The sequence below is a fragment of the Mrakia frigida genome (assembly GCF_051309035.1).
Source record: "Mrakia frigida strain ATCC 22029 unplaced genomic scaffold BDY24scaffold_12, whole genome shotgun sequence".
In the NCBI taxonomy this organism is placed as follows: domain Eukaryota; kingdom Fungi; phylum Basidiomycota; class Tremellomycetes; order Cystofilobasidiales; family Mrakiaceae; genus Mrakia; species Mrakia frigida.
In genome coordinates, this window is record NW_027481269.1 from 335,730 (window position 1) to 352,311 (window position 16,582).

Here is a 16,582-nt window from a genome sequence, read left to right on the forward strand (position 1 = left end):
CACGATCGGTTCACCTTCTGCTTATACAGGAGAGATTGTGTCTTCCAGCTTTCGCAGGAAAGAAAAGAAGGACGGAGAGTTTTACGAGCAGCGGGAGAAGAAGGGCTGGAAGAACGTCGAGCTCGTCGCGATCTGCTCAAATCGCCTTCGAGAGAAGCAGTGAAAGCTTCCAGAGCCAACTGACACAGGCTAAAAGAGCCAGAATCAGAATAGTATTGTTCGACAGATGAAATCCCACGAGCACGAGAGGAGAGGTCGTGCTCCGAAGGGCGACGACGTGTGCTTTGTTTTCCTTTCAGCCTCTCGAGCCAGCAATTTCAGGGAAAATACAACGATGATATAGTACCAGCGGGCCAGAGCCAAAGAAAGCGATGAGGCAAGAAAAGAGGAGAGGAGGGGAAGGCAGTAAAAGTCGTTAAGGGACGAGCGAGAGAACCTGAGGACGGGGAAACGAGCGACGAATGGAAACAAAGAGGGAGATTCGAACGACGACGCTTTTACATAGGCCCAGGAGCGGTAAGGTTGATGTGGACGGCCTTGACGCTGGTGTAGTTGGCGAGAGCGTACTGAAGGAGGAGGAAACGAGGAGAGGAGAAAGGTCAGGACGCGTCCGAGGAGTCGGAAAGAACGAAGGGGAAGAGACTCACCTCTCCGAGCTCTCGTCCGATACCAGAAGACTTGAATCCTCCGAAGGGAATGGCGGTGTGAAGTTGGTCTGAAGATCAAAGAGGAGGAGAAGGAGTCAGCAAGGAGAAAGTGGAAAGGGTGAGACGCGTCGAAGAAGGGGTAGACTCACTGTAGCAGTTGACCCAGACAGTTCCGGCGTGAATCTTGTTGGCGACTCCGATGGCTCGGGAGATATCTCGAGAGAAGACTGAGGAAGGGAGGGAGGGAGGGTCAGCTCGAGAGCTCGAAGAGAAGAAGAAAGAGGAGAACGACTCACCAGCAGAAGCGAGACCGTACTCGGTCTTGTTGGCGAGAGCAATGACCGCGGCCTCGTCCTTGAACTTGGTAACGACGACGACGGGTCCGAAGATCTCCTCCTTGAAGATGGTGTGCTCAGAGTGGACGTCAGAGAAGACGGTCTGGACGAAAGAGAGGCGAGAAAGTCAGCTTCGAGAGGATGAGAAACGAGACAGATGCAACTCGGACTCACGGGCTCGATGTAGAATCCCTCAGTTCCGTGTCGCTTTCCACCGGTAAGGAGAGTAGCGCCCTCCTTCTTTCCAGACTCGATGTGTCCCATGATTCGGTCGTACTGAACCTGGAGACGGAGAAAACGACGGGAGGGCAGAGGAGGTCAGCTTCTGCTTTCTGACAATTAGAGCCTCTCGTGCAAGTCGAGTGAGAGACGAACCTGAGAGATCTGGGGTCCCTGGAAAGTAGCCTCGTGGAAGGGGTCACCGAGAGTAAGGGACTCGACCTTGGCTGTGAAGAGGAAGCAGGAAAGTCAGCGACGAGAGGAGGAAGCGAAGACGGAGAGGGGAACGACGACGCACCGAGGTACTTCTTCATGAACTCCTCGTAGATACCCTCCTGAACGAAGACTCGGGATCCAGCACAGCAAGCTTGTCCGTGGTTCTGGGGAGAAATGAAGAGAAAGGATCAGCTCGAGCCTTCGTTGGCGAAGCGAGGGAGGGAGAGGAGACGAGGCGAGCTCACGAAGAAGATTCCGAAGCAAGCCCAAGAGACGGCCTCATCGATGTTCGCATCGTCGAAGATCTGGGAAGTTGTAGGGGTCGAAAGGTCAGAGACTGGTTCGAGCTCAGAGGTGAAGAGTGGAGAAAAGGACTGACGATGTTGGGAGACTTTCCTCCGAGCTCGAGAGTGACGTTCTTGAGGTTGGAAGAAGCAGCGGCCTTCATGACGTGTCGACCGACGAGGGTAGATCCAGTGAAGGCGACCTTCAAGATCTTCATGTGGGAAGCGATGGCGTTTCCGACGCTGCAAAAAGAAAAAAGAAAACGGACGAGTCAGTCGCAGGTCGACGAGAACGAGAGGCTGAGATCCTACTCACGTCAGTCCGTAACCGTTAACGATGTTGAGAACACCCTTGGGAAGACCGGCTTCGAGGGAGAGAGCGGCTACTCGGAGAGCTGAGAGAGGGGCGACCGAGAAGAACGATCAGCGACAGTTCGAGACGTCGAGGAGATGGAGATCGGAACGGGGACCAACCAGTGAGAGGGGTCATCTCGGAGGGCTTGAGGACGATACAGTTTCCAGTAGCAAGAGCGGGTCCGAGCTTCCAGGCGAGCATGAGAATGGGGAAGTTCCCTTTGAGAAAGAAAAAGCGGGAAAGGTGAGCTGGACGTTGGGCGAGAAGCGATCGAAGAGAGGAGAACAACGAACAAGGAATGATCTGTCCAACAACACCGATGGGCTCGTGTCGAGTGTAAGCCATCTTCGAGGAGTCGACGTTGATGACCCTGAAGAAGAAAGAGACGAGTGCGAGTCAGTAGATGGATTGAGAAACAGAAAAACGCGCGTCGACGACGATGAAGTACTCACTTTCCTCCGTCCTTATCAGCGAAACCAGCGTAGTACCTCAGGCAAGCAGCAGCCTCGGGAACATCGAACCCTTTGGCGATAGAGAAAGCCTTTCCGTCTGAGGGAGGGAAAGAGGAGATGGGGGAAAAGAGAAGACGTCGCCAAGGTCAGCTCGTTCGTCCTCCTCCTCCCTCCTTCGAGATTGAGAACAACTCACTATCCAAAGACTCGAGAGCCGCCAGCTCGTCGAGGTTGGCCTCGATCAACTCAGCGAACTTCATCAGAATCTTTCCTCGTCCAGCACCGGAGACGTTCTCTCCCCAGACGGTCTGTTTGGAAAGGGAGAAGGAACAGGGCGGGGAGGGAGGAGAGCAGTTAGCTTCGTTTTTTTTTGGTTTGTGGATGGACGGAAGGGAGCTAGAGAATCGAGAACGTACATCGTAGGCCTTCTGAGCGGCATCGACAGCGAGGTCGATGTCTGAAGAGTGGCAGGAGAAAGAGGGGAAGCAGGAAAGGGTAGGAAAGATCAGTCAGATGATGGGTCTTCGAAGAGAAAGCTGAACCGGGCACCGAGAAGAGGTTTCCCCCTTCTTCTCCCAAGGTCGCCTGTCCTCCCCATAAGCTGTAAGTTTACCACTCACCAGCAGAGTTTCCCTCGGAGACAGAGGTGATGACCTTTCCGTTGGTAGGGTCGATGGTGCTGAGGAAACAAAGGAGGGAGGAGGAGATGGATCAGCGACGCGGTTCAGGACGGCTCTCCTTCCGACTCTTTCCCCAGCTCCCCTCCCTTCCTCCCTCCTCCCGCTCTCCTCCTACATCGCAGAGATCTCTATTGGCTGTTTACTCACTCGAGAGTCTTTCCATCAACCGAAGCAACGAACTCTCCGCCGATGAAGAGTCCAGTCTGGGAGAAAGAAACGAAGGAGAGGAATCAGCACATCTCGGAGGAAGAGAGCAGGCAAAGACCCGAAGCTCGAGAAGTTTTCGCTCACAGGCATGTTGACGGTTCCCTTGAAGGAGGGAGTGTCGAAGGTGTGCTTGAAAACAGGGCAAGGAGACATAGTGGTGGAAGGGATGGGTTGGGTTGGGTGGTTGTTTGGGAAGGGAAGGCGGATGGGGGAGATGGGTGTTGGGAGGTAAAGAGAGGAGAAGTGGAGGGCGGGAAGTATTGATTGGTCGGGGAGTCGGGGAGTCGGGAGGAAGAGGGGAGGAAATCTCGTTGTTTTAAAAGCATGACCTTGGATAGATCGCATTAATCATGTTTCGTTAACTGCTAGACGGAGGCAAAAAAAAAGTAGGGACAAATAGACGAGAAGGAAACCCGAGAGGTTCCGCTGAAGATGTTGGGGCTGAAGAACGAGAAGGGGGGGGGAAAGACGCGTCTCAGGTCAGCATGGGCGAGGCCCTTCGACGTTTCTCTCGGGTCTGTTGCTAAAGAAGAGTGAACTGGGAACGGACCAAGAAGGAGCCTAGAGGTAGAGGGGAAGAGTGACCGAGTTCACAGCCGCGAGATCGTTGAAGTCTGTTGCAAAGAAGCAAAAGAGAAGGAGTTCCGTCAGGAAGAGCTCGGCGAGACGGAAAAGATCAAAACGCGCTCGGGAAACTCACTCTCGAGGTTCTTCTCGTCGATCAAGAACTGAAGAGGCATCTCGACGAGATGGCCTTTGACCTCGTTGAGCGTCTCCTTGACCTGGGCCAACGACATGTCCTTCGCAGCGACGTGACCCGTCTTGATTCCCTGAGGGATGTAGTCCTGTTTGTTGCGAGATTTCGTCAGTTAACGGTCTCGACGGAAGAAGCAGTGAGGTAGGGACGAAAACTGACTGAGTACTTCTTCCAGCTGGTGACGCTGTCGTGAGGAACGGTTTGGAAGACTGAAATCGGAGAGAGGAAAGCGAAGGTCAGCACGAGAGTCCTTCGACGAAGAGATAACGGAAGAGAAGGACGAACCTTGAGAGAAGATCTCTCGGTTCCTCTTGGCTCGTCCATTCCAGAGCTCGGTGAACTCATTACTCAAGGGATCACTGATGAGTTGATCCTCTTCCGAGTCGAGGAAGTCGGTGTGCTCGTGAGGAGAAGGGTGCATGGCGGGCTAGGGAAAGCAGAAAAGAGGACGAGTTAGAAAGCGGAACGAAGGAACGAGCGCGCGAGAGAGAGAGCTTACAGTAGGATGAGGTTCTCCTTCGGGGTGGGACCCTTGCGGGCTAGGGGAAAGAAAGGGAAGGGAAAAGGTCAGCTCGAAGCCGCGTCGACTTCCACGACGAGGAAAAGGCGAGACTCACATCATGAGACCGAGATGCTCCTTCATAAGCTGATGTCTCCACTGCTTGGCGAACCTAGAAGCCTCGTACTTCTTTCCGTCCACTGCGAAAAAGCGAAAGGCGTAGAGACGATCAGTTTCAGCATCAAAAGAAGGAACAAGACTCGAAACGACGAACTCGTAGTCTCGACCATATCCAGATCCTCGACCACCAAAGCAACCTCGGAGTCGTGATCACCACACATCGATCGATCGTTAAGATCTGAGAAGGAAAAGGCAGGCGAAGATTAGCGGCGTGAGACGAACGAGAGAAAGAAGGACGGAAGACGAACTCGCAGATCCACAAATCGCTCTTCGGTCGTCGACGATCATGAGTTTCGAGTGGATGTCTGCATGTTCAAGACGACGAACGTTAGTTCGAAAGCAGGTATGAAGGTACAAATGTCGAATTCGAACTCACAGCAGAGCTCGCTCACGTAGCAGTCTCGTTCCTCCTGCTCCGTTCCCAGCCACTTCTCGTCGAGGAGTTCCGTCTTGCTGTTCAAAGCGTGCTGGCCGACGTTGTCGGAGACCTCCTCGTCAGGACGAGTAGCGGCGTTCTCGAACTTCTCGACGATCTGTCTCGCCTCTTCCGTCGTCTTGGGCATCTGAACGCTTCGAATCGCCTTCCCTCCGTCGGTAGCCTCCATCTGGTTGAGCTGACCCTTATCGTCGACGGGGATGGTGATGTTGACGGTATCGGCCTTCTCGTCACCGACGCTGTCGCTGGATAAAGAAAGGAAGAACGAGAGAAAGAGACGAAACGTCAACGAGAGTCGGGGAGTCAAAGCTTCGAAGGTAAGACGTGACCGACCTTCCAACCCATTCTCGAGCAAGAGCAACTTGAGCCTCGTGGTAGGAGACACCAGACTGACGACGAAAGGGAGAAACGTCAGCAGATGCACGAGGAGAAGGGAGAAGGTCGGCAAGCGAAGACTCACTCGTTTCTCCATCTCCTTCAAAAATGTCTCAGGGGCGTTGATTCGATCGTAGGATCGGAGATTGAACCATCGAATGTATTCGGACGCTGGGAACCAAGAAAAAGATGAAAGTTCAGCGAGGTAAGTTCGAAACGAGGTAAGAACAAGAAAGACGCGTACGATCGAATCCCTCCTTCGCGATTTGTTCCATAATTGATTTTCCACCTCTGTTGATGGAGCGATACTGAGCTCCCATGATGGCTTTGAGTCCTCCTTCGGCGGACAAGTCGCCCGGAAACGCTGGGATTTCTGGAACTAGGATGATGACCTGGGAAAGGAGATGGGGGAAGACGACGAGGGAGGGCGACGTGGGAGCGAGGGAGGGCAGTGTCAGCTCGAGTCGAAGAGTCGAGTTGGATCCAGTATAGCTTCAGAGAGACTCACCTTGAACTTCTTCCCAGCTCGAGCAGCAGATACGATTCGAGCGACGAGAGCTTTCCCGATCATGTTTTGGACGGGTCCGTTCCCGTCTTCCGTGTTGGTGACTGTGTGAGAGAGAAAGTGAGCGAGAGTCAGACGATGAACTGGAGCTTGTGATGCAGAAAATATCTCGTGACTCACTGAAGAACTGGTTCTCGATGCTTATCGAGGGAAAAGAAATGAACGAAAAAGTCAGACGCGTCGCAGCTTCTCTCGTCCTCCCTCCCTCGTGCAACCGACTTACTAGATGAAGTGATTCGCCTCCATGATCATCTGAATGTAGGCTCTCTGGATCGAGTTCTCTGTGGAAATGAGGGCAAGGGGAAGAAAGGTTAGCGAGAGGGCGTCGAAAGATCAGGGGCGAGGCGTCGAGGATCGCACCTGTGAGGATTCCGTGACTCCAATCTCCAGAGCTTCGAACGACCTGAACTCGCATATTTCCCTTGGGGACCTCTTCCTCCGCTCGAGGCTCGGTCGAAGGGTGGAAGTGGTAAGGATGGGCGTACGAGCGTCCTCGCTGGACGAGAGGAAGCAGGAAAGAAGTCAGAACAGGTCAGAGCGTATTGATCGATTCGATAAAGTTCGTGGACTCACATCCATCCATTCTTGAAGGTGAGGGTGCTCTCGTCGTCGCTCTGCTCGTCGGGCCTCAGCCTGCTCCTCGTCGAGGCTTCCCCTTCTCGACTCGAACGCGTCGACGGGAGATTGGTAGGGAGAAGGAAGTCCAAGCCAGCTGAAGAAGATAAGAGGATGAGGGATAAAGTCAGCCTCATGCGTTCCATGTGGGAGATCGATCGAAAGAACTGACTCGTATCGCTCGTCGTGCTTGTACTTATCGTGCTTCACGAAGTTCCATCGCTCCACGAAGTGCTGAGTCAGGTCCACGACTGCTGGTCCAACGATGGTCATCGATGTATCGTGCCTAAATCATGAGAGTCGGGGGTGGGAGGTTCGAGAGAAGGAGAGGATAAGAGGAGAAGAGAAGAGGAGGAGGGAAGCGACGCGCCCGTCAGGTTCGTCCGCAAGACCTTCTGGATGCGACCACTCGATAGCAGATCACTCACCAAGGCATTCTCGAAACCTGAGATTCATCGACGGCACTGATTGAGAAGCAACGGAGGGATCAGGTCAACTCCGTTCACGTCCTCTCTCTTCCTCTTCTACTCACTTTGAGACGAAATGATCCACGTTCTGGAAGTCGAGAACTCTAGCGTTGTTGAAGTCCTGACCAGGGAACAGAGTTTGATTGAATTTGGTAGGGTGAACGTCGGCGAGAGGACTGGGCGAGTCGGAAAAGAGACGAAGAAGGGGTCAGCCCCACTCGACGCGTCTTGACGGTCGTCGAGCTGCGACCTTCTCACCGCCGCTACAGTAAGGAAGCTGAAGATAACGCTCACTGGTCGTGCAAGTCCCAGCGTCCAAAACACAGATCCAATCCTCCAACGGTCGCTCGCATCGAATCCTGTCGAAAGAATCAAGATCAACTCTTCGTTCGAGCGCAAAAAAGACCTGGACTCACGACGACGGTCATCTTCTCGTGATGACTCCAGAAGAGAGTCCTGTTGAAAGGGATCGTATTTTAGTGAGCTCGCCATCTCGTTCAAAAGCAGAGAGCTTCGACTCACACCTCTCCTCCCATGTGATCTGGATGTCTTTGGACGGCGATGTTCTCGTGAAGATCCTCGAGGTAGTGCTTGGTGTGAGATGATGACATCGACATGGTCTGAGTGACTTCCTTGTAGACGATGATGCTGGAAAATGAGTCAGGAAAAAGTCAGAAAAGTCGAGAGAAAGGACGAGGCAACGAAGCGAAGGGACGAACTAAATCTTGACGCCCTCCTCCGCTTTCCTCTTCAACAGTCTGTCCAGTCGATATTCAGGGTACTTGGCAGGAGGTCGTCGAAGGCTGCAGAGAATGGAGAGGTCAGATCTATAATCTCGATGGTCAGATGAAAGGGGGGAGGGGGGGCGAACTAGAGCTCAGGAGACAGCCCTGTCAAACGCAACGAAGGATAGGAAATGGTGAGCTCGGTCCATCTCTCTCCTTCCTTCCTTCGTTCTATTTCTCTAGACTCTACGTACACCAGTCGAGAATCATGATGGAGGTCTTGGCTTCTTCGAGCATGATGGAGACGGCCCAGAAGAAGTCGTGCTGTTGGAAAGGAAGAGCGAAGGTCAGAAAGACCGAAAGAGTCGAAGGAGGAGCTCGACGCGAGTGCCAAAGAACGTACTCCATCAACGTGGCTCCTGACGATAGAGTTCGCCGTCTCGGGTGCGAAGGAGTTGAATCGATGGCCGTCTCGGATAGCTTGCTTCTGTCGGTCGATTTCCTGTAAAGGACAAAGGAGGAGGAGAACAGATGAGCTCAAGGTCGAGGAAGCTGGACCGTCTGACCCCGTTCGCCTCGTATAACACGATGTATACATCTACTAACCCTCTCCGAAATTTCGTCATGGCGATGGTTTGGGTTGAGCGTCGTCCTGACCTGCTTTGAGAGCATCCTGAGGTGATCCTGGACGTAGGAAGAAAGAAGGAATGAAGGGAACGAACGGTGAGCTCGAGCCGACTCCATCGCTTCGTTCCCGTCGAGTTCTGATCACTCACAGGTCCCAAAATCTTCATCTTGCTCTTCAGAGTGCTTCCCAAGTCGTGAAGCTCGTCTTTGATCTTGGACATGGTGCTGGGAGAGAGGGAAAGGAAGGAGAGAAGGGAGAAGGTGGTGGTCGAGGTTCGTGGGCGTCCCTCGTTCATTTCTGTTCTATCTCGCAGTTTCAAAGGTGACGTAACCCGACATTCAGGAAAATTTATCTGCCTGCTTGAAAAATACAAGAGTTGATGAGGCAAACGTAGCTTTGGTCGAAGATGAAGGGACGTGGTCTTCGAGAGTGGTCGAAAAAGGAATCAGAAACATACTACGACGAAGGCGCATGGTTGCAACTCGTACTCTCCGCCGAATGCTGATCCTGCTTTTGTCCTCAAGAGAATCTTCTACTGACACAAATCAGCTGTGGCTTTAGGTCTAGACTACTCGGTCGTACTGAGAAGGCCTCGGGTTTGAAGGGGGGACGAGCAAGAATTGAGGGGGAAAGGGAGATCGAAAGCTCGTCGCGTCTGTGTTGTTCCGAGAAGATTTTGCTTCGCTCTGCCCCAGGAAAGGTAGTGCTGTGACTGTACGACTGCTGAGAGCACTTTTTTCTACTTTTGTCCGTCTGTGGTCTATCTCGAGGCAAAGAAGCAGCTTCGTGTCGAACCAGCTGAAACGGCGACGCGTCGTTGGTTTGCCTCCTTTACCCTGCTCATGCCTCCCGAACGATCAGGTTCAAGGACAAGTTCGAAATCAATGCATCAGCGATCATTGTTCCGGCCACAAAAATCTAGGACGGTCTCGCTTCTGCTGGTGACTTCTTTTCTTCTTCCCTCTCTTCGTCCTCTCGAGTTGACCTCTCTCCCCCTCTTCCTTCACCTCAGTCTTCTCCCGGGACATATCTATAGCCTTCAGATTCATCAGCAAGATCCAGGCTGAAAGCTTATGGGTCAGCCGCTGCAGTGAGTCTGCCTTTTCCTCGACGCGTCTCGAACTCCTCCTCCGCGCTAAACTGTCGGCCGTATTTTATCCATGCTTTTCTTTCGTTTGTACTTTTACTTCGAAAGTTCGGTTGCGGATTGCGACCTATCCCCTTTCAGATCTTTTCTGAACGAGGAACCGAGAAAGGGAGGAAGGAAGAGAGACAGTTCGGACGCGTCGTACTCGCCGTTCCTTCTTCGCCTCTCGTCCATCAAGCAAGCGCTCGAAGAGAGCTTTCAATCGTCAAAAAAACACGAGTCAAACAGTTACTGAATCGCAAATGAAAAGAAGAATCTACTGTAGCGAACCTTCCTCCCGTCGTTTCGTTAATCTACTCTCCCTTCGCCCTCCTCTCCCGATCCACCTCCTCCTCTTCCTCCTCTCCCCTCTTCTCCTCCGTCCTCTCCTCAATCTCATCCGCATCCCTCTCCCTCCTCTCCTCCTCATCCCTCCTCATCTGCTCCTCCTCCTCCCTCGCCTCCACCTTCCTCCTCTCCTCCTCCGCCACCAACTCCCTCGCCTCCCTCGCCACCCTCTCCTTCTCCTCCTTCTCCCTCTGCTCAGCCATCATCTCCTCCTCCAAAGCCCTGGGACTGGGGTAGACCGAGGCGCTTCCCGTTCGTTCGGACGTCGAGGAAGGAGGGGGGATGGTGGCGGAGGAGGAGGAAAGGTTGGATGAACGAATTCGAGCCTCCTCAGCCGCTCTCCTCTTCGCAGCAGGGATGGGTAGAGGTCGTCGAGGACTCCAAGCGAGGTATCCTTCCGAGTTCTTGTTCGTCATTCGGTTCAAAACCTCCACCACCCTCTGCTTGGTCCCTCTCCTCGTCCAGTCGAACTTGTCCTTGAAGATGCCCAACACTCGTCGTTCGTCCATGGCGAGGTCTCCGGACGTTCGATGGTTCCCTTGGACAACGTCCTTGATTTCGTTTTCGGTAGGGAGGCCGAAGGAGCGGAAGTGGAACTTGTCGAAACCGTGGAGAGGGTGGTCGAGGACGAGTTCGGGGGTGGAAGGTCGAAGGGGAGTGGTGACGGGATCGGGGTAGAAGTCGAGAGCTCGGGTTGCTGGGTCGACGGTGAGGTCCCAGTTGGGAGCCATCTTGGTGACGAGTTTACGGATGACTCCCGAGGGGAAGTCGGGGGAGACGTTGTGCTGCAAGAAAAGAAGAGAGACGAAGAAGAGAACGAAGGTCAGCTCTAAAACACGCGACGACGAGATCGAAGCTCTCGTTCGTTCCTCCCTCCTCTCCCGACAAACATAGTACAAAAAAGAAAGCGAGCCTACTCACAACAAACTGCTCCACAGCCCTGTACTCCCTCATCAACGCCAACCTCAACGCCTCGTTGGGAGGAACGACGTCGTACCTCTGCCTCCCGGAACTCCTCTCGTCCGCAATCTGCCTCTCGACCTTCTTCAGATCGTTCTCGGCCTCCACCATCCCCTTCAACGTCACCTCCAACGAGATCGGACTCCTACTCCTCAGGATCTCCACCGTCTCCTTGGCCCAGTTGCTAACCTCCTTCTCCTCCTCGGTCGCCACCTCCCACTCCAAACTGCCCTCCTTCTGGCTCAGCACCCTCTCCTCCAACTCCTTCACAATCTCGTACACCGACGACTTGGAGAAGGCGTGATCCAGCAATACTCGAACGTCCCCGACGAGTCGAGTAGGACCGTCGGAATCGGTAGGGGACCACTTGTCGAGTCCCTTTCGAGCTCGAGTCTTCTCGTCCTCGAACCGGGCCTCGTAGTCGGCGAGGATGGACAGGACGGCGTCGACGCCTCCGTTGTTGTCGACGTCCTCGATCGCTTGGAGACGGTCGACGACGAGATCGAGGTTTCGAGAGACGACGTAGTGGGTAGCGAGTCCGAGATCGAGGCATTCTCGTCCCTTGACGGTCACTCCGGTGAGAGCGAGGTAGCGTCCGACTTTCCCGTCGAGGAGGGAGAGGTAGTGGGTCGATCCGACGTCGGGAGTGTAGCCGATCACGGTTTCGGGCATGGCTAAGGTAACGAGGAAGGATTCGAAAGGGAAGGAGACAGATCAGCGAAAACGAAGGGAGGAAGGAGGGGGACGAAGGATCGAAGAACGACTTGAGCTCACCGAATCTCGTCGTCTCGGTCGCGACTCTGACTACGGCTCCGAAAGCGAGACCTGCTCCTCCACCCATCGTGAGACCGTCCATGAGAGCGACGTAGGTTTTGGAACCGTCCCAGGCGTGACCTCCGACGGAGAGACAGGCGAGCTTCCAGTCGAGTTCAAACTCCTTCTTGAAGAACTCCATGGCTTTCCCTCGGGTAGATTCGTGGGAGGACATTTCGGCGATGACTGGAGAGACGAGGATAGGGCAGTGGATATATACATGTTAGAGGTCAGCTTTGAGGGACAGAAAAGAGAACGAAAAGGAATGAAAGGAGAGGAAGGGTCGACCTCCTCCTCCTTCCTCTCTCTCCTTCAAAAAAAAAGGCCATGGAGACTCACGCTTGATATCGCCACCAGCACAGAAGGCTTTCCCACCCTTCCCTCTTCCGATGATAATCTTGGCCAACCTGGAAGCGGACCAGTTCTCTACGGCGTCCCCTAGAAGATCGACCATCTCGGTGTTGAGAGCGTTGAGCTTCGAAGGTCGGTTCAGGTAGTAGATTCGACAGCAGTTGAGCGAGTCCGTCGTGATCGGCAGGTCTTGAAGATCGGTGAGGGTATCGAAGGCCTGCGCATCATTGGAAGCAGATTTGTATACGGGTCAGCTTTGGGACGAAAGAAGGGACGAAGGATGAAGGGAAGGGAAAGAAGAGAAGCGAGCTCGACTCACGGGAAGACCTTTCTCCCTGGTTTTCCTAGGATCGAGGTCTTTCCAGTTGGGAATAACGGGTGCTGGACGTTGGTGAGGAGTATCGTTCAAGTCTGGGAGAGGAGAGAGTCCCTTCTTGACAGGTTTCTTGGAGGGAGATTTCGGAGAAGAGGAAGGAGTCGAAGGAGGAGACACCCTGGACGACATGGAGCGAGAGGAGGCGAGGAGGAGAAGTCGAGAGGAGGAGGAAGAGGCGATGGAGGAAGATAGAGAAGAACGTGGTAGTCGACGTGGGAGGGAAGAGAGCGAGGGGGCCATCGGAGAGGACGAAGCAGGAAGAGAGAGGCCGGGAGGAGTCGAGGAGGTCGTCGTTGTTGGAGGTCGACCGGAAGAGAAGAGAGCGAGAGAGAGGTCAGGAGGGCGACCAGTTAATATGTATATTCAAAGAGACCGAGTTTGTCATTATATGGATTCATCTGCTCCTACTTGACTTTGAAAGAATCGAATTTCTGATTAAATTTGCCCAAAGAGATGATCTTGAGCTCTCTCCTCTCCTTCTCCTACTTCTCCTCAAACGTCGACCTCTCTCGACTCTCGCCCTCCCCTCCTCTTCCAATGTCCTCCGACCTATCTTCCGCCGAAAGATCTCAACTCAAGAGATGGCTCGTGGAAGAACTCGCTCCTATGTGAGTGTCCGTAAGAAGCTTCAAAGGAGGGACCCTTGCGACTCTTCAAGCTTCAAAGCTGACCTCTCTCTCCTTCCCTCCCTCTTCTCCCTTCTTTCTCCTCCTCTCTCCCCAGCTCCGACGCCGATACAGATATTCTCGCCGACTACGTTCTCGCTCTCTTGAAAGCGGATGCTCCAGAACCTGAACTCGAGAAGGTGAGCTTCATTCGAACGAGCGTCGAGGGAACTTGTGAGCTCAAAGCTGACCTTTTGTTTCCTTCCTTCTTTCTTTGTCTAGGAACTTCACGAGCAACTTACAGATTTCCTAGAAGATCGTGGGTCTCTCTTATCTTCCTTCTATATACTTTCATCTCTGAGCTCACTCTCTCCTCTGCCTGTAGACACCCCCAAATTCGTCGCTTCCTTCCTCGCTACCCTCCGTTCCAAATCCTACGTCGTCGACTTCCCTCTCCTGCCGGATTCTTCGACCGAAACCAACAACAACAACAACAACGGAGCCGATATCCTCCTCCCTGGTTCTCCTCCTCCTCCAACCCACTCCGTCCAACTTTCAGATTCCACCGCTCTCCTCGCTGCTTCCAACTCCTCCTCCTCCTCCCAACTCGACGCTCCTCCTCCTCCTTCTCAAGATCGACCTTTCAAACGATCCAGATCCGACTCTCCTTCTTCCTCGTCTCTCCTTCTTCCTTCCACCAAATCCTCTCGAATCTCCTCTCCTACTCCTTCCGCTTCCGCCAGCACCGTGCCCGTCGTCGACCAGGCTCAGCAGCAACAGCGACTCCCCTGCTTCGACTACCATCAACGAGGATACTGTCCTCGAGGGGTCGAGTGCATGTACGAGCACGATCTACCACCAGGTCAACAGCTTCCTCCGATGGCCGGGATGGGGCTGATGCAGCAGGGAGGGCAGGGATTCCAGAGAGGAGGGTTCGGAGGAAGAGGAGGAGGCATGTGGGAGCGAGGAGGGAGAGGTGGTCCTGGTGGCGGAGGAGGGTTCAACAGGGGCGGTGCTATGATGGGGGGAGGAGGATTCGGAGGTCCAGGAGGACCTGGCTTCGGAGGTTCGTCTCAACAGCGTCAACAAGATCAGTCGTCCGAAACCCTGCCTCACGGATCCTCTTCCTCTTCTTCCTCCAACCCTCAAGCAGGATTCGACCCGTCTCAACAACCCTTCTTCGACCCCTCCCAGTTCATGGATCCTTCCTTCTCGATGCTCCAGCCCAACGGTCTCCCCTTCCCCGGAGGTCCTCCAGGAGGAGGAATCGTCTACCCTCCTCGAAACAACAACAACTTTGGTCCTCGAGGAGGTCGAGGAGGAGGTTTCGGTCAGAACAACAACAACATGAACGGAGGAGGTCGAGGAGGATTCAACAACAACAACCAAAACAGTCGTAACAACCATCCCACCGACGCCTCTCGCAAACCTCCCAAAGAGCGCAACACCCTCACCCTCGTCGTCTCTTCCATCCCTCCCGCCCACCTCAACCTCCCCTCCATCAACGACCACTTCTCCAAGTTCGGAACCGTCACCAACATCGCCATCGACGCTCGATCCGCTCGAGCTCTCGTCTCGTTCGAAACCAACGAGCAAGCCTACAAGGCTTGGAGGTCGGAGGAAGTCATCTTTGGATCGCGATTCGTTACCATCCTGTGGCACGCTCCTCTCGCTGGACACGGAGCCAAAGGGCAGGAGGCGTTGGAGAAGAGCAAGGAGGAGGTAGAGGCTCTGAGGATTGCGGAAGGAGGAGCGCCGAGGATGAGCAAGGAGGAGGTGGCGAAGAGGCAGAGGAAGATCGAAGGGCAGGTGGCGAAGCAGAAGGTCCTGATGGGGAGGTTGGCGAATACGACGACGGTGGAAGGGAAGAAGGAGCTGATGGAGCAGTTGAGGGTGCTGACGGCAGAGATGGAACCTTCGTTGGCGCCGGATCTCCTCGTCGGAGTAGGATCGAACTCGAACTCGTCGTCGTCGTCGCCGAAGCCTTCGACGTCTGGAGAGCCGTTATCGCAGGAGGAGGAGGAGAGGCAGAGGCTAGATAGGGAGTTGACAGAAGGGAGGATGGAAGGGGTTGAGGAGAGTGGAGAGAAGGGAGAGGGTTCGTCCTCGAACACGGCGATGCTGTTGGCGATGTTGGCTCAGAAGAAGGCTGAGGTACGTTTGCTGTCCCTTTCTTATTCTCTCCATATCCTTTCCTTCCCCACTCCGATCGAGTTTTCTCCTCGACTTCCACTCCTTTCGTTCTTCGTCGCGTCGCGCCCCTCCTCCGTCCCTTCCTCCCCGCTGACTCCCCTCCTTCCCTTCCTTTCTTTCCTCCCAGGCCGCTCTCCTGGGACTCGACCCCTCCGCATCCTCCTCCTCGACACCCTCAACCTACATCCCTCGCGGCCGAGGCCGAGGTCGGGGTGCTCCTCGAGGAGCTTCAACCTACGTCCCTCGAGGTCGAGGAGGCGCTGCGTTCGGAGCTGCTCCTGGTCGAGGGAGCATGAAGCTGGACTTGAGGACGAAGAGTTTGGCGGTTGTGGGCGAGGGACTGGTGGGCGATCAGGATGCTAGGAAGGCGGTGGAGAGTTGGTACGAGGTGAGTGCGACGAGATCGAGTTTGGGAGAGAGAGATGGGCTCCCAGGAAACGCGAAGGAGTTGAGCAAAGACTGAGAAGAAGAGGAATGGAGATGAGCTGACCACGGTTCTGTTCGTTGGGTTTGATTGAACAGGGAGGAGGACAGGTCGATAGCATTCGAGTGGACGAGCCGGAGAACCGGATGGTTGTGACGTTCAAGTCGAGAGGAGGTGCTGAGCAGGTTCGTTCGACTGTCCTTTCCACACCTTCGTTTCCTCATTCTTCTGTCATTTTTTTAAAACTGACTTGTTCCCTTTCTCTTCCTTCACCTCGCTCACCAGGCTCTCGCTCGAGGAAACAACATCCTCGACCTCACCCACTCGGTCGCTCTCTCCTGGTTCAACGCTCCTCCCACCATGGTTGCTCCTCCGAAACCTGCCGCTCCCGCAGATGGAGACGAGGATGATTCTATGGGGAGGAGGTAGTTTCAAGGAAGATCGTCGAGGGAGGGGAATGGGAGATGCCTCGTTGTTTTGTTTTGTTTTTCGTTTCGAGAGGGCCGATGCTATTGCTTTTGGTTCACGAGTTACTCGGCTTGGGCTAGATTGAAACGTCTCTGGGAGGACAGACAGTAGTCGAGCTGAATTTCCTGATGTCATTTTGGGGGAAGGAGAGAAGAGAAAGGGACGCGTCGTCGTCGTCGTCCAGGTCGCGGACGGAAACAGTTTTTTAAGATCTTGTCCTGCCTTGTTTGGAGCGAATCTCGCAGGGTCAGATGTTTGAGCCATTTCTCTCTCCTG

At 54.2% G+C, this 16,582-nt stretch overlaps 4 protein-coding genes across 4 annotated transcripts; 1 reads left to right on the forward strand and 3 right to left on the reverse strand.

Moving 5' to 3' along the window:
• Positions 1-315: 315 nt before the first annotated feature.
• Positions 316-3,702, reverse strand: BDY24DRAFT_386391 (aldehyde dehydrogenase family protein). The gene is made up of 18 exons (XM_076640097.1): positions 3,480-3,702; positions 3,336-3,391; positions 3,129-3,187; positions 2,925-2,965; positions 2,705-2,816; positions 2,509-2,605; positions 2,350-2,426; positions 2,176-2,274; positions 2,018-2,096; positions 1,797-1,944; positions 1,663-1,722; positions 1,500-1,581; positions 1,358-1,428; positions 1,157-1,264; positions 944-1,085; positions 797-874; positions 648-715; positions 316-566 (listed from the first exon to the last, which is right to left on the reverse strand). The coding sequence occupies exons 1-18, from the start codon at positions 3,546-3,548 to the stop codon at positions 498-500; spliced, it is 1,515 nt and encodes a 504-aa protein (XP_076497442.1). The 5' UTR covers positions 3,549-3,702; the 3' UTR covers positions 316-497.
• Positions 3,703-8,924, reverse strand: BDY24DRAFT_386394 (uncharacterized protein). The gene is made up of 29 exons (XM_076640098.1): positions 8,791-8,924; positions 8,621-8,698; positions 8,418-8,516; positions 8,269-8,338; positions 8,161-8,179; positions 8,009-8,092; positions 7,812-7,937; positions 7,706-7,745; positions 7,584-7,648; positions 7,355-7,465; positions 7,251-7,286; positions 6,995-7,108; positions 6,781-6,919; positions 6,568-6,703; positions 6,431-6,488; positions 6,328-6,347; positions 6,151-6,251; positions 5,887-6,034; positions 5,728-5,813; positions 5,601-5,656; positions 5,208-5,512; positions 5,080-5,136; positions 4,926-5,009; positions 4,770-4,851; positions 4,652-4,691; positions 4,438-4,579; positions 4,312-4,361; positions 4,096-4,240; positions 3,703-4,009 (listed from the first exon to the last, which is right to left on the reverse strand). The coding sequence occupies exons 1-29, from the start codon at positions 8,860-8,862 to the stop codon at positions 3,957-3,959; spliced, it is 2,616 nt and encodes an 871-aa protein (XP_076497443.1). The 5' UTR covers positions 8,863-8,924; the 3' UTR covers positions 3,703-3,956.
• A 1,079-nt stretch (positions 8,925-10,003) lies between these two features.
• Positions 10,004-12,910, reverse strand: BDY24DRAFT_386396 (enoyl-CoA hydratase/isomerase family protein). The gene is made up of 5 exons (XM_076640099.1): positions 12,560-12,910; positions 12,229-12,457; positions 11,851-12,075; positions 11,038-11,750; positions 10,004-10,901 (listed from the first exon to the last, which is right to left on the reverse strand). The coding sequence occupies exons 1-5, from the start codon at positions 12,854-12,856 to the stop codon at positions 10,083-10,085; spliced, it is 2,283 nt and encodes a 760-aa protein (XP_076497444.1). The 5' UTR covers positions 12,857-12,910; the 3' UTR covers positions 10,004-10,082.
• A 203-nt stretch (positions 12,911-13,113) lies between these two features.
• Positions 13,114-16,368, forward strand: BDY24DRAFT_386399 (uncharacterized protein). Its single transcript, XM_076640100.1, has 8 exons — positions 13,114-13,224; positions 13,340-13,421; positions 13,504-13,540; positions 13,607-14,287; positions 14,375-15,375; positions 15,542-15,802; positions 15,937-16,023; positions 16,124-16,368. Exons 1-8 carry the CDS (start codon positions 13,154-13,156, stop codon positions 16,265-16,267), a joined length of 2,364 nt encoding a protein of 787 aa, XP_076497445.1. The 5' UTR covers positions 13,114-13,153; the 3' UTR covers positions 16,268-16,368.
• The last annotated feature ends 214 nt before the right edge of the window (positions 16,369-16,582 follow it).